The sequence below is a fragment of the Aureobasidium pullulans genome (assembly GCF_000721785.1).
Source record: "Aureobasidium pullulans EXF-150 unplaced genomic scaffold scaffold_1, whole genome shotgun sequence".
Classification (NCBI taxonomy): domain Eukaryota; kingdom Fungi; phylum Ascomycota; class Dothideomycetes; order Dothideales; family Saccotheciaceae; genus Aureobasidium; species Aureobasidium pullulans.
Window position 1 is genome coordinate 1,176,839 of NW_021941021.1, and position 12,867 is coordinate 1,189,705.

Genomic DNA, 12,867 nt, shown 5'->3' on the forward strand with positions numbered 1-12,867 from the left:
TGATGAAAACATTGGAAGCATACTCTCAGTCGTGTTGACAACCAGGATCTCGAGCGTAGCAGCCTGTTTCTTGATCGGGAGAAAGGGAAAGCTGCAAGTCAGATGGTCTGCCTATTTCAATAGACTGTCTGCAAAGTCAGCAATTGAAGCTTGCAGGCCCACTTGACCATACAGTACGTAAAACTCGACCAACAAGAGAATGATTGAGAGTCTATGATTGGCAAGCCTTATACATGGAACAAGAATCAATCAAGTAAACTTTCCGATTGGTGATGGGAGTTATCGGATATCAGTCTGCCATAAGAACCTTACGTAGTGGGACCAAGTTGTACCTTCCGACGTAAGGTACATGTTTTCGATGTCCCTGTTTGCACAACGCATCGGTCTACTCCATCCTAGTCAGGAGGACGAATCGCGGAGACGATGTCTCTGTTCTGGCTCAATATCATGGCTGATATTCCGATAGATCGACCATATCATGGGCCGCCATATCATGTCAGAGAATGCCAGAGCTATGGTCTGACGCCGCATCTCGATCCATCAAGCAGTTTTGGGGGTGAAGTCATACCGGTGACGAAAATACAATCCTGAGACCCGCTCATTATTGAGAGATCGCCGAATGTCATATCGAATCTGGCGTTCAGTCATGAGTCAAACTTTTCTAGATCAAACATACGGATGCCGAAGGAAAAGTCTAGGGCACAAGTGAACGGATCCTCGTTGCTTGTCTGCATGCAGGGCATGGTCATCATGCTATCAACCTTAATCGCCAGGGTCAACAGTCAGCCTTGCGAGCCCATGAATCCTCCGAATAACCCTTTTGTTATCGAGAACGTACATGGCGAGAATCGATTCCGTGTACGTAAGGTAAGTTCCGCATCTTTAGCTCTTGCTCAACCTCATAATAGTGATAGAGGAGTGTTTTGAATGTGCGGTTAGCAATTTGTCGTCCGCTTCTGCGCGAGACATCATGGCAAGCAGATATTCTGTGCAGACAATCAACATTCATTAGTGGATTTGCTTCACAGGATGGCTATCTGTGTGGCCTATGACTTTTGAGAAGAGATGCCGCAGTCTTGGTTCGGTCATGCGCCATCCCATCTCACTCTTCGTGAACGAGGTGCCGGAAGTGGTCAGCCACGTGTCGTATTGAAACCAAGATGCAGCTCGTAGTCTGAGCTCTGAAGGTACATCGAGGGTATCTCATGATCGCTGGTGACGTTCTCGCTACTGGTACAAGCAAAGAAGACTGCTTCTCTATTTGTCGTGCTGACGTGAAGTGGTGTTGGAAGGCATGTCGGGATTGCCGCTTCCAAATTTGGCGCCCACTCCGAAGCTCCGAAAGTTGATCGACATCCTCTTCTGCCGCAGCTCACCGCGTTCACGCTCGCCTTCTTCCGACATCTGCCTTGCATCGCAGCATCATGCTCTTATCGTTTTTGTCCGAATGTGCGAGGCCGCTTGCTGGTAAATGGTCTTGGGCTCGCAAACCCCCGATCATGAGGTCCGGCACTGGGTAATAATTGGGGGCCATCTACTTTCAGTTTCTGATGTCAGCTCCCAGTGTGCAAGTCTGCAACCCATGCAACGAGAATCCTCTTGCGAGGCAGTGTATGGACGAGGACAAGAAGATGCGAGGATCTATGCTATTTTTGCCGAGCATGAGGCCTGATGGCAACCCATGGAGCCGCTGACTGCCATCTACCAACTCGCGCTCTCCAGCGGTATAAAGTATGCTTGGATACGACTTGTTTCCTTTGCTCAGAGAACCTACTTCAATCGGCAACTCTACATCTCTCTGAATATACCGTCATTTCTCTTTGACACATTGACACGATGTGGACCAATCTTCTCGCAGCTGGAGCCGCACTCTTTCACGTTGCCAGCGCTTGCACGTCGTACGGTATCGATTTCAAGGGAAACGGTCACTACTTTATCAACAAGAACAGCAACGAATCCTTTACTGCGGTCTCAGAGTTCTATGACTGTACCGGAACGGCCAATGTAATCTTGATTGCGCCTGATGGAGACTCATTTTACTGCTCGGATGTACCAACCACACCAGACTATACTGACGCTGTCACGACCTGCCCCATTCAGAAGAATCAGATGTATTCTGGCGATTGGACTCTCGTTCTTCTCGACAACAATGGCAATAACACCAGCTTTTCCGCCAAGCGTGTCTTACATCTCGATGTTGGCGAGCAAGTCACGTCTACTGTGATTCCGACCATTACCCTGAGCGTCACCCAAACTCCCACGTCAGTCGTTAATGCTACGATCACGGACCTGGACTCTACCACCCTTCTACCTTCTTCTGTTACCAGTCTCGCAAGCAATGCGAAGACACAGACAGTTACCTCATACCCGCCCCGAGAAACAATTACCACATCATCGACAGCCACAGTCAAGCGCACGACTACAGTCTTTACGTACACTATCAAAACGTATACAGAGACCAAGGTCTGTGCAGCTGCCTTTGCAGCCATGTCTGCTGATCCTACTGCCGACCCCAGCCTTGTCGCCATTGCCCAAGCTGCCGTTGCCTCCGCAAGCTCCGCTGTAGTGGACGCTCGCCGATCTAGAATCAGACGTGATGTTACCAAAGTTATGCAAGTCGCGAAGCGTCATGGCGTTGCTCTTGCCAAACGTGCTCCAGACTCGTCTACTGTTACGTCTACGGATACGGATACTGCACACTGGAGCTCGATTACTTCTAGCTTCACGGCTGTCCCAGTTACTCAGACTGCTTACAGTAAGTCATCCATAGTTAGAGATCTTGTTCAAAGGCTTACATCTTTCAGCTACCGTCGAAAGCACCACGACAATCACTCCTGCTCCAATCACCATCATCGCAACCAAGACTACAGTCACCAAGACAGCAGGAACATCTGTAAGCAAATCTGGAGAGTAAGCTCAAAAAAGGAGACGCACTGACATATCGTAGACTCGCACGATTACCAAACGCACTACTACCACGTCGAAGATTACAAAGACAGTTACAGCAACGTATGTTTCTCTACATCCTCTGCAGCGAAACGCGCTAACGATCTCGCAGTCTCAAAGTCACCACATATGTGCCCGGCAAGCACTGTTCGTGAGGTCAAATCGTTGGTCATACTGATGCTGGCGAGCATGTTGTGTCCCAACTCCAAAGGTCGTGATCACGCTGCAGTAGTCAACACGGACGTAGGAATTTGGAAATTGTGTGAGGACCGAGCTCTCAACATGGTGAGGCGCATCAATAGATGGCCTTTAAGAGTCATAATGTCGTTGGTCTTGATTCAACCTTTCAAAGTGATCAGAAAGAAGTCAAGTGATGTTGGAGGAGCCACTAGGAACGTGAGTTCTCCTGGTAATCACCTGGCGACCATGGATGCTTCAGGAGTCACGATGGCTCGGGCAGGCATTATCAACTATGGTCATCTCCTAATTATCTTCTACAATCAATACCCATTTTCTCACTCTCTGATGTGCCTGTTGTCTTCTCCATGTAGGTTGGCCGGGGTTAAGGAGTAGGCGGAGTGGAAGATGTTTCTGCATGATAACCAGAATTGAATCACGCACATTCTCTTCGGCCATTGTTGTCATAGTGAATACACGGCGATTTATTGGAAGCAGTAGTAACAGCGCTATGCGCCTACAAAAGACATTGGGGCGATCCAAAAAGCCAGTGGAGGGATAACAGAAGAAACATACATCTAAGCACTTCCTCCATGAGGGCGAGGTGACCTTGTGCCGCCAGGGTCCAATAACAAATGCGGCTTGATGAACCCTTCATCAATCCTTGAGAACAGGGTGCCCGCATCTTCGGCGGTCGCGTTCATCAGCTGACTGAACGCGCCACGAGCAGTCAGATGACTTGACTCTGCTTGGCCTGCCTCGATGGCCCTGGCATCAGCATACGGCGTTTCCTCTTCCGTGGCAGTGGGGAATGTATCTCTGAGTGGCGACCGTCTGGCTGATGGTGGCAAGTCGAGCCCTGATTCATCATCGTCAGACGCATCTCCGATTTGGTCAGGATAGAGCAGACCTTGTTCGGCTGCTGCCTGGTCTCTTGCGCTTCTACTGCTTGCCCTTCGGCCAAGCCCGTCACCAGGACGGATGGGCGGACTGCTAGCATTGCTAGTACTGTACAAGGCCGCTCTGTTTGATCTGCTCTCCGCGCGTGGTCGTCCGTTTGCAACACTGGCCAGTGATATACCTCCCGCCAGACTCGGGCGTGGCATGTGTCCGAAACCAGCTCCACCTTTCTTAGTGAATGTTCCGCCGGAACCGGGTACGACTTCAATGTCGAATTCGTCGTCGCTGTCGATTTCTTCCACGACTCCCGTGCGAATTTCTAGAATTTCCAGCATACGTGCTGTGGTGCCACCGAAGATGATGACAGTCAAGACCACAACCACCAGAACTGTAGCACGAAGAGCAAATCCGTTGGGACCTTGTAATCCAGCAGCCAAGGCAACACCGACAGCACCACGAAGGCCCGCCCAGTAGAGCATCATCTGGTGGTTCTTGGGCAGAACATCCGCTTCCTCGCGCCCAAGCTTGCGAGCTCTGTACCGGATGAAATAATTGATGGCCTTAGATAGGGGGAAGACGGCGCAGTATCGAGCAACACAGATTCCGACCACGGTAACGAGAATAAACAGAGGTTTGTACTCGAGCCCCGATTCAGTGAAGAGTGAAAGTCCAAGATAGATGAAGATGAAGTTCTCGGAGAGTTGAGCCATGACCTGAAAAATGAATTTTGTCGTCAGCTGGGTTCGACGGGACATGTTGTGGTATGCGTAGTGCTTCATGCAGATTCCGCAGAACAGGAGAGACACGATTCCTGAAGCAAGGAGTTAGCTTTGACTTCAGCCCCAAGATTCTTGACAATGGTACTTACCAGACATGTGTATAGCATTTGAGAAGAAATAGCATGCGTAAGCGATGAGAACGACGAGACAGCTCTCGATTTTGGGGAAGCGTCTGACCAAGGTATACTTCAGCAGTAAACTCGTGCCAATACCAACAATCAAGCCAATCATTAGACTGCCAAAGAATACCAGCAAGAAGACGCCGATACTTTCAAATAAGCTCAGTATTGTCAAGTGACCCTTAGCAGCGCCTTCTCTATATTTCTGGGCCGTCTCGAACAAGACGATGGCGATGGCATCATTGAGGATGGATTCTCCAAAGATGACAGTGTATAGTTGGGGATCGACTTTGTAGGTGTTGAAAATGGCAAGGATTGTGACAGGGTCGGTAGCGGACAGAGTTGCGCCGACGGAGATGGCTTCGACAAAGGTGATGTCCAGGCCCTCGAGGGGGATTCGGGTCCAAACGTAGAGGATAAGACCCAGGACCATGGCGGAGATGAAGGTACCGGCGAAAGCAAAGGTGAGGATAGTTCCGATGTTGCGGAAAAAGTTTCCTTGGTGTAGTTCATAGCCCGAGGCTAGAATGATAGGTGGTAGGAGGAGGTTGAAGAAGAACTGGTAGTCAAAGCTGACGGCACCGAGGACGGATTGGGCAGCGGTAAGGCGGAGGATCAGGCCAATGACCATTCCTGTTAAGAGGGCTTAGCGGACAGCACAACAGGTGGGAATGGCATCGGGATGCGCACCTGCAAAGATGGACAAGACAGTCTCGTGTACGGCCTGAATCTTCCTCGTCTGGAGCATGTAACTGGTGAATAGGGCGACGATGAGTAGCATGATGAGGATGAATAGCGACCATGATGCGAAGATCTCTTTCTGGCCGGCCTCAGGCTCTGTCGCGTCGTGTCAGTTGTGTTCGAAGGTGGAGTGGACGGTACGAGTGATGAATACCATCTGGGTCGGCGTCTGCAGCCTCGCGTTCTGCGGTATAGCGGTCAGTGTATGCATGTGGTAACTGGTAGAGCGAAGCGACACACTGATGAGGTCAAAGACGGCATTGCGCAAGAAATCGGCCATGGTGTAGATGGTGGTGGGGGCAGGTCAACTGCCTGGTGGATTGTTATCGCATACGTCTATGGCGAGGGTAAAGTGGCTAGGCACGGGGGACAACACTCGGGTACAGCAGGGTGACAAGTCCCGGGAGCACAGGGTGAGCGATGAGGTCTTTGAACAAGAGTCGACTGTATGATTGTTATCCCTTTCGGCCTACTCGACAGGACAGACAGCGAGCAGCTTCACGCTTCACGCTTCCACCAAGAACAAGGAGACGCCATGCGGGAGCTTGCGCGCGTCAGTCCCCACAAAGGTAGGTACGTGCTTCGGCCCGGACTCCTCCAGCCCTTGATCTGCCCATCCACCATCTTCTCGGGACGTGACCCTGTCCTCTAGACTCTGTGCTCCCAACAGCTTTGCCCAGAGTACGGGTACGTCACTGTTGGCACAAAAAAAGGCCTGTCTGTGGTCGGACAAGGCACATGCCACCTGCATCATCTTTACATGACCCTAAATATCCCGTACCTCGACCAGGTGTTTAATAGAAGCAGCAGTCCCCGAGCAAGCCAAAGTCGGCCAAAGTCTGTTCTTCGACCGCCAAAGCCGCTAGTCAACCCTCGCGCTATCATTCGACCCTCCCTACCAACGTGCTCACCTTCCCGCCCTCGTGATCAACCGCCTACCTCTCGTACCCATCCATCATGCTGCTTGCTGCTTCTGCTTCTACCTCTATCTACTAGCCGTCTTTCCCTCGCGACCTCTCTGTCCACCGCGACCACCCGTCGACAAACAACCAGCCTTTGTTCATCCGAATCGCATGTGAACAAACACCCCGCAATCTGATAAACATCCAAACTCCAACTCCACCCTCTCACCGCCTCTGTCGACCCATGTCGAGCAACAGACCCGACCTCCCCTCTCCTCGTCCGAGAGGCATCCTCAAGAACGCCTCGTACAATCGTGACTCTTACCATGGCAGACCGAGTACATCGCTGGACATGCCGAAAGAGCAGGAAGACCAGGACGAAACTTCTCCCTTGATAAGACCACAATCCGAGCGCGTCGAGTCCCCGCTCACCCTGTCCACCATACCGTCTCCCGAAGACTCCGAGAACTGGAACGAAGCAGACACGGAAGACACAAAGAGCAGCTGGTATCTGGTTCTCTTGACTCTGTCCATTGGAGGCCTCCAGATTGCGTGGTCCGTTGAACTTTCAAACGGCTCCGTGAGTCGCTCCCTAGCACCGCAACCAGCACAACACGTCCTGACTGACCGAGTGACAGCCGTATCTTCTCAGCTTGGGTATCAGCAAGTCTCTGCTCGCCTTTGTCTGGATCGCCGGTCCACTATCCGGCACCTTGGTACAGCCTTACGTTGGCATCAAGAGCGACAGATGTCGTTCCAAGTGGGGAAAGAGGAGGCCCTTTATCGTCGCGGGTGCTTTGGCAACCATCATCTCCCTCGTGCTGCTGGCATGGACCAAGGAGATTGTGCAAAACTTCTTTGCCCTCTTCCAAGTAGGCGCAGAGTCTCAGACGGTCCATGTCGTTTCGATCGTGTGGGCTGTAAGCTTCATCTACATTCTTGACTTCTCCATCAACACCAGTACGTATTGCTTCCTGCCAACCTGTCATACCCCGACTGACCACGTTCCGATCTAGTTCAAGCTGCTATTCGTGCTTTCATAGTAGACAATGCACCCACCCACCAGCAAAACGACGCCAATGCCTGGGCTTCTCGTATGTCTGGCTTCGGCAACATTCTCGGCTACCTCTCTGGTTACGTCAATCTACCCAGATATCTCGGCTTCTTTGGAAACACCCAGTTCAAGGTTCTCTGCGTCATTGCTGTTCTCGCCTTGACTATCACGGTCGGCATCTCGTGCCTCAGCATTCAAGAAAGAGACCCTAGACTGGAGGGCAACCCACCACCGCAGAAAGGCGGCGTTCTGTCTTTCTTCGTCGAGCTCTACCGTTCCATGAAGCGCCTGCCTCCCCAAGTCCGCAAAGTCTGCGCTGTCCAATTCTTCGCCTGGATCGGCTGGTTCCCCTTCCTGTTCTACATCACTACCTACATTGGCGAGATCTACGTCGAGCCGTACTTTGTTGAGAATCCGCACATGTCACCAAGCGAAATCGATGCCACCTGGGAGCGCGCAACTCGTATTGGTACTTTCGCCCTCTTGATCTTCGCCTTCACGAACTTGGCTGCAGCTGTCGTCCTACCGTTGTTGATAGCTCCTGGCTTTGAGCCACCCTCACCCCAGCCCCATACGCCGCTCACCCCTCACGCGTACACTCCGACTACCCCCCGCTCAATGACCGGCAGCGACTACTTTGCCTACACTCCTCAACACTCTACAAGTAAACTCAACCTTTCCGAGCCCAGCCGCTGGGAGCGCATCAAGAGCCGTATGCCATCCGTACAGATGAGCGCTTTCACGCTGCGACGCGCCTGGATCCTCTCACATCTGTTATTTGCAGCTGCTACCTTCTTGACCTTCTTCGTCCACGACACTACCACTGCTACTATCCTTGTCGCTTTCATCGGCATTCCCTGGGCACTGAGCAATTGGGCTCCGTTCGCACTCATTGCTGCTGAGATCTCGAAGCGTGAAGCCATTCGCCGTAACCAGATTCCTGCCCCTGCTACCGCCGAGGGACAGGCTTTGGCCAATGGTGACGACCCTGCACAAGGAGCCGATCAAGCCGGAGTCATCCTTGGTATTCACAACGTCGCCATTGCTGCTCCTCAAGTCATCGCGACTCTGGTCTCGAGTGCTATATTCAAGGCTCTTCAAAAGCCTCGGGGTACGCCTGGCGATGATAGCGTGGCTTGGGTGTTGAGATTTGGCGGCCTTGCTGCGCTTGTCGCTGCCTATCTGACCACACGTATTACAGAAGAAGGCGAGGAGGAGGAGCTGTAGAGCTGCACACACAATGATTCCATGCTGGTTTCTGGAGTTGGAGGGTTGTTTCTCGAGATACCTTTTCTTTACCTTTCATTTCTCGTCTGACCTAGTTACTATCACACGTTTCTTTTCAATCCGGATTGATGATTACATAACACATGAAAATGATGGAATGATACCTGAACATGCAAAATGTTCATTTGAAGAAGCAGATTCCATGGCTACTTGCTGATTAGATACCCGTTGCCACTCAAGTTGTGAGAACCATGTGGAATGTTGAAGGTATTGAGGCCTTGTAGCAGTAGTTTTTGGCTGTTGGTAATTTTGTGGATATGTACAAGCTGTCTCACAAGATCATCATAGATGCAGTAGGGCTTTCAACTCCTACTGCATCAACTTCTAGACCTGTCTTTCATTGCAACATTATATCCTCGCTTCTCCTTCGACGAACTCGAACACACCGATTTGGCTTTGGAGTTTCTGCTCACTCGCCTGCTTTGACGCCTATTCGGTCGGATCTTTACCAACCCGATCGTTCTCGACTGTCCTCCAACTCCATTGCCCTTCACTGCACCCCAATTTCACTCGAGCTCCCCTAATCGTTTTCTTCTCTTCCCTCTCCTCTCTCGCCTCTTCGCTCCATCTCTCACCCACTTCTCTGACATTAGAACGACTCAATCTTGTCTCTCTTGTCTCACTCAACGGACTCTTTCCTCAGTATCACGTCGAACATAAACATAAAAGGTAAGGCTTTTCCCAACAACAACCTGACTTTCTTCCAGAACATCGAACTTTCCAAACGAATCTCATCTCTGACTCGACTCCAGCTCCCTCTCCGTCTCACAATTCACATTATCAATCCTTCAACAACCGACCCTCGCAAAAATGGTCGTCAAGTGGACTAATGACAAGGACTCGTTCATCCTGAACCACATCCTTACCGATGCAAGCATCAAGATTGACACCAATGTGATCGATGCTATGATCGCCACCTGGCGTAAGTATTTCTTCCTCCCACTCTGTCTGTCCCTTGTGCACTTTGTCTACCTTTCTTCTGCAATTTTTACTCTATCCTACGCATTGTTCTTGTCCCACTCAATTCTTTTGTCTTCTTGCAATTCACTCGATACTTCCTTTCGTCTCACCCTCGCCGACCTTGACGCTAAAGCATCCCAGCCGAGTCTTTCGGCGACAAGCCCACCAGAAAGGCCTTTACCGAGCACTTCTCCAAGGTCCGCAAGAACAACAAAGGCCTTGCCTCGGGCACCGGTACTCCCGCTCCTTCCACCCCTCGCGGCACGGCCACCAAGAAGAAGACTCCCGCCAGCAAGACCCCCTCCAAGCGCAAGAAGGCCACCATCACCTCTGACTCCGACGGCGAGGACGATGACGAGGCCCCTCGCACCAAGACCCCGGCTAAGCGCAAGAAGACCGTTGCCTCCGCCTCTGACGAAGACGATATCGATGAGGAGATTGCTGAGCTCGGCGTCAAGGTCAAGCCCGAGCCCGAAGACGATGAGAGCCCTTCCAAGAAGCCTCGTCGTGCTGCCAGTGCTGCCAGGTATACCGAGAGTGATGCTGAGCTTAGCCACTCCAGCGACGCTGAGGAGTACAGGGAGGCCGAGAATGAAGCCGAGGCTTGAGGAGTGGTTTCAGAGACTGCCCGGATCTGCTCTCTTTATTATGCACGAGAGACGGATATGGTAAAAAGGACAAGGCGAACTTGATTGTACTATAGAAGAAACATAGCAGAGACAGCACTGTTCATTGCACAGGTCCATCGGAAGCTCAGAGGACTGTCTCTAGGTATCAAAAACATCGGCTTTTTGCCTTCTCCATAAGCTTGACGCTCCTGCCTCTGTGTCTATCAATCGATATACGAGCCGTAAAACATTACCAAGTCCATAGGGAGCATCCATCGATCGCGCTCAAAGGGGGCTATCATCACCGACAAATCTGTCGGCATCCCTTGTGATACCAGTCGGAGTCGGGTAGTTTTGTGGTCCTGTTGTGTAGCCAATAGTCTTTGTAGCAGTTGACATATGCCAAGTTCCCGGAACTGACATCTGACCCTCGACCAGATCCTTTTGAACCTCGGCTACATTTCCCGCCGCCCTACTCAGGCCATCTGCACCAGCTTGAACCTGGACTACGTTGGATGAGTTGGCTCTAAGATTTGCTTGTCCCACAGATATCTGCCCATTGTCAAGATCGAACACCCAATATCCAGCCCTCATGACACTGCCACTTGTAATCATAAAGGAAGCATCCTCTGGGACTTCCGCAACTTGCAGCTGGCACAGTGGTTGACCATCCTCGTCAGTTGTCGAAGCACCAGCCTTTGTCGTAATTGGCTTGAACAAATCAGCCAACTCAAAGTCCAGCGTGGCACTGTTAGTGCCGTTTCCAGAGAGCGTAAGTTGGAAGCGAGTCGTATTGACGATTCCGTAAGCTACATCACTGCAGGGTCTCACGAAAGTCTGGGGATCAGCTCCTTCGTATATATCCTCTAGCCGCTGCACTCCTGCATATCCAATCACCTTGTAGTACGCGCTTGTCGGCAGTTGCCAATCGGGAGTTCCTGTGTCTGGCAATGTTGTGAGAGGTCTGTCCTTTGTTGAGCGAAGTAGTGTCTGATTCGGTCCGCCATAGGGTTGCATTGTGACCTCCTGCAGAGTCAGGTCCCAATTGTTGACCACACCTTCATCATTCAGACAATTGAGTGTAGTTAGCGGATTCTTGTACTTTGCAGTATCGACCCCACCAAACAGTATTGAGCCGTAATGATCAAGGGTGTTGAGATAAATGCTGAAAAGTCGTGAAGATATGGCTTTGGCTTTGACCAGGGTTTCGATAAGGGAGGGATGGTTCGGCACTTTCTTCCTTCGTTGCATCATAAAATCGATACCCTCTCTGCTGGAGTAGCCAAGTCCCAACATTCCTGTGTATGGAGGATGGCCCCAGTTGATGTCGTGGGCAAGTCCTACTTGGACGTCGCTGACTACAATGTCGCCTAGAGAATGAATTAATCGATACTATCCGGTACAATGGCATTTTGACTGTCACCCCAGCCATCACCACACTGAACATACCCATTTGAACGACATCTGAGACAAAATCGCCAAGCATACTCCACAAATTGCCGTACAAGGCCTCAAGAGCTCCAGGATGGACAGTTTTGAACGTTTCGGACCCGAGTGGGTTGAAAGTGTGTGAGAAGTTGGAGGATTTGTTGGAGAGAGTTGCGTCAGGTGCTAGAAAGATGGTGGTACTGCTTCCAGTGTCGACGAGCACGGTCTGTAACTGGCCAGGGGTGCCAACGGTGATGTTGGCGTAGTAGAATTGACCGTAAGATTGCTCGACACTGTTCATTATGGCAAGCTCAATGGTGTTGTTCTGTGCCATCGCTCTCACCTGGAAGCAAAGCAGCTGTACAAAAGCGATTGTCTTGAAAAGCTTCATGGTGAGCAGGATGCTGAACTTTGCGATATTGTGTGAGGTATGGAAAGCGGTGGGAAGAAAAATGGGAAGAAGCAAAGCGAGACTTTATAGTAAGATACTGCCTCACTGGCGCTCATCCACATTACCGTCTTCTTTGCTGACTCATCGCGATTGGCCGCTAAAGCGCACATTTGGGTACTTTTCTGACTGTAGAAGCCTCATCGAACCACAGGCAAAGGATCTCAAATGCACTGTGAAAGACTACTAGTGTGTGTTCTTATCGAGCGTCTCCCACTGAACATTTTCTGGATGTCAAGAGTCTTTCCACGTTGTTACGACTCATGTTCCACTTGTTTTATCTGTCGGTATTCAGTTCCCGTCGATTGCTATCGAAGGTGTCCTCGGTGTGTGTCGAATGGTCCACCGAGGTTGAGGTGCTACCAACAGTGCTGTCACATATTTTGATGGCTGAGTGGTACAGGTATCGTGTTACCTAGCGTTATTGCTGGGTATCGAGCACAAAAGCCACGTATAGCATCATAAGTGTCTCATGATTCGACTGTCCTAGGTTGACAGCAAAAGGATCTGAGAGTTCT

The 12,867-nt window shown here is 50.9% G+C and overlaps 5 protein-coding genes across 5 annotated transcripts; 3 read left to right on the plus strand and 2 right to left on the minus strand.

The window, feature by feature from the left end:
- Positions 1-1,836: 1,836 nt before the first annotated feature.
- Positions 1,837-2,914, plus strand: M438DRAFT_370676 (uncharacterized protein; the record flags this gene model as incomplete). Its single annotated transcript, XM_029908205.1, has 2 exons — positions 1,837-2,755; positions 2,805-2,914. The coding sequence occupies 2 exons, from the start codon at positions 1,837-1,839 to the stop codon at positions 2,912-2,914; spliced, it is 1,029 nt and encodes a 342-aa protein (XP_029765732.1).
- A 787-nt stretch (positions 2,915-3,701) lies between these two features.
- Positions 3,702-5,942, minus strand: M438DRAFT_330540 (sodium/hydrogen exchanger; the record flags this gene model as incomplete). The annotated part of the gene is made up of 5 exons (XM_029903332.1): positions 3,702-4,834; positions 4,892-5,554; positions 5,612-5,758; positions 5,817-5,846; positions 5,903-5,942. The coding sequence occupies 5 exons, from the start codon at positions 5,940-5,942 to the stop codon at positions 3,702-3,704; spliced, it is 2,013 nt and encodes a 670-aa protein (XP_029765733.1).
- Positions 5,943-6,341: 399 nt separating this feature from the next.
- M438DRAFT_401635 (uncharacterized protein) lies at positions 6,342-9,025 on the plus strand. The gene is made up of 3 exons (XM_029909553.1): positions 6,342-7,144; positions 7,203-7,524; positions 7,581-9,025. The coding sequence occupies exons 1-3, from the start codon at positions 6,809-6,811 to the stop codon at positions 8,843-8,845; spliced, it is 1,923 nt and encodes a 640-aa protein (XP_029765734.1). The 5' UTR covers positions 6,342-6,808; the 3' UTR covers positions 8,846-9,025.
- A 234-nt stretch (positions 9,026-9,259) lies between these two features.
- M438DRAFT_341288 (uncharacterized protein) lies at positions 9,260-10,654 on the plus strand. The gene is made up of 3 exons (XM_029904466.1): positions 9,260-9,574; positions 9,658-9,827; positions 10,007-10,654. Exons 2-3 carry the CDS (start codon positions 9,716-9,718, stop codon positions 10,471-10,473), a joined length of 579 nt encoding a protein of 192 aa, XP_029765735.1. The 5' UTR covers positions 9,260-9,574; positions 9,658-9,715; the 3' UTR covers positions 10,474-10,654.
- A 4-nt stretch (positions 10,655-10,658) lies between these two features.
- Positions 10,659-12,316, minus strand: M438DRAFT_309012 (acid protease). The gene is made up of 2 exons (XM_029902369.1): positions 11,923-12,316; positions 10,659-11,843 (listed from the first exon to the last, which is right to left on the minus strand). Exons 1-2 carry the CDS (start codon positions 12,290-12,292, stop codon positions 10,759-10,761), a joined length of 1,455 nt encoding a protein of 484 aa, XP_029765736.1. The 5' UTR covers positions 12,293-12,316; the 3' UTR covers positions 10,659-10,758.
- Between the last annotated feature and the right edge of the window lie 551 nt (positions 12,317-12,867).

Coding starts and splice junctions, on each gene's coding strand:
- M438DRAFT_401635 (XM_029909553.1), top strand. CDS start 6,809: ATGTCGAGCAACAGACCCGACCTCCCCTCTCCTCGTCCGAGAGGCATC. Junction 7,145..7,202: donor TTGAACTTTCAAACGGCTCC/GTGAGTCGCTCC, acceptor ACCGAGTGACAG/CCGTATCTTCTCAGCTTGGG. Junction 7,525..7,580: donor TGACTTCTCCATCAACACCA/GTACGTATTGCT, acceptor GTTCCGATCTAG/TTCAAGCTGCTATTCGTGCT.
- M438DRAFT_341288 (XM_029904466.1), top strand. CDS start 9,716: ATGGTCGTCAAGTGGACTAATGACAAGGACTCGTTCATCCTGAACCAC. Junction 9,828..10,006: donor TGCTATGATCGCCACCTGGC/GTAAGTATTTCT, acceptor AAAGCATCCCAG/CCGAGTCTTTCGGCGACAAG.
- M438DRAFT_309012 (XM_029902369.1), bottom strand. CDS start 12,292: ATGAAGCTTTTCAAGACAATCGCTTTTGTACAGCTGCTTTGCTTCCAG. Junction 11,844..11,922: donor CTCAGATGTCGTTCAAATGG/GTATGTTCAGTG, acceptor TTCATTCTCTAG/GCGACATTGTAGTCAGCGAC.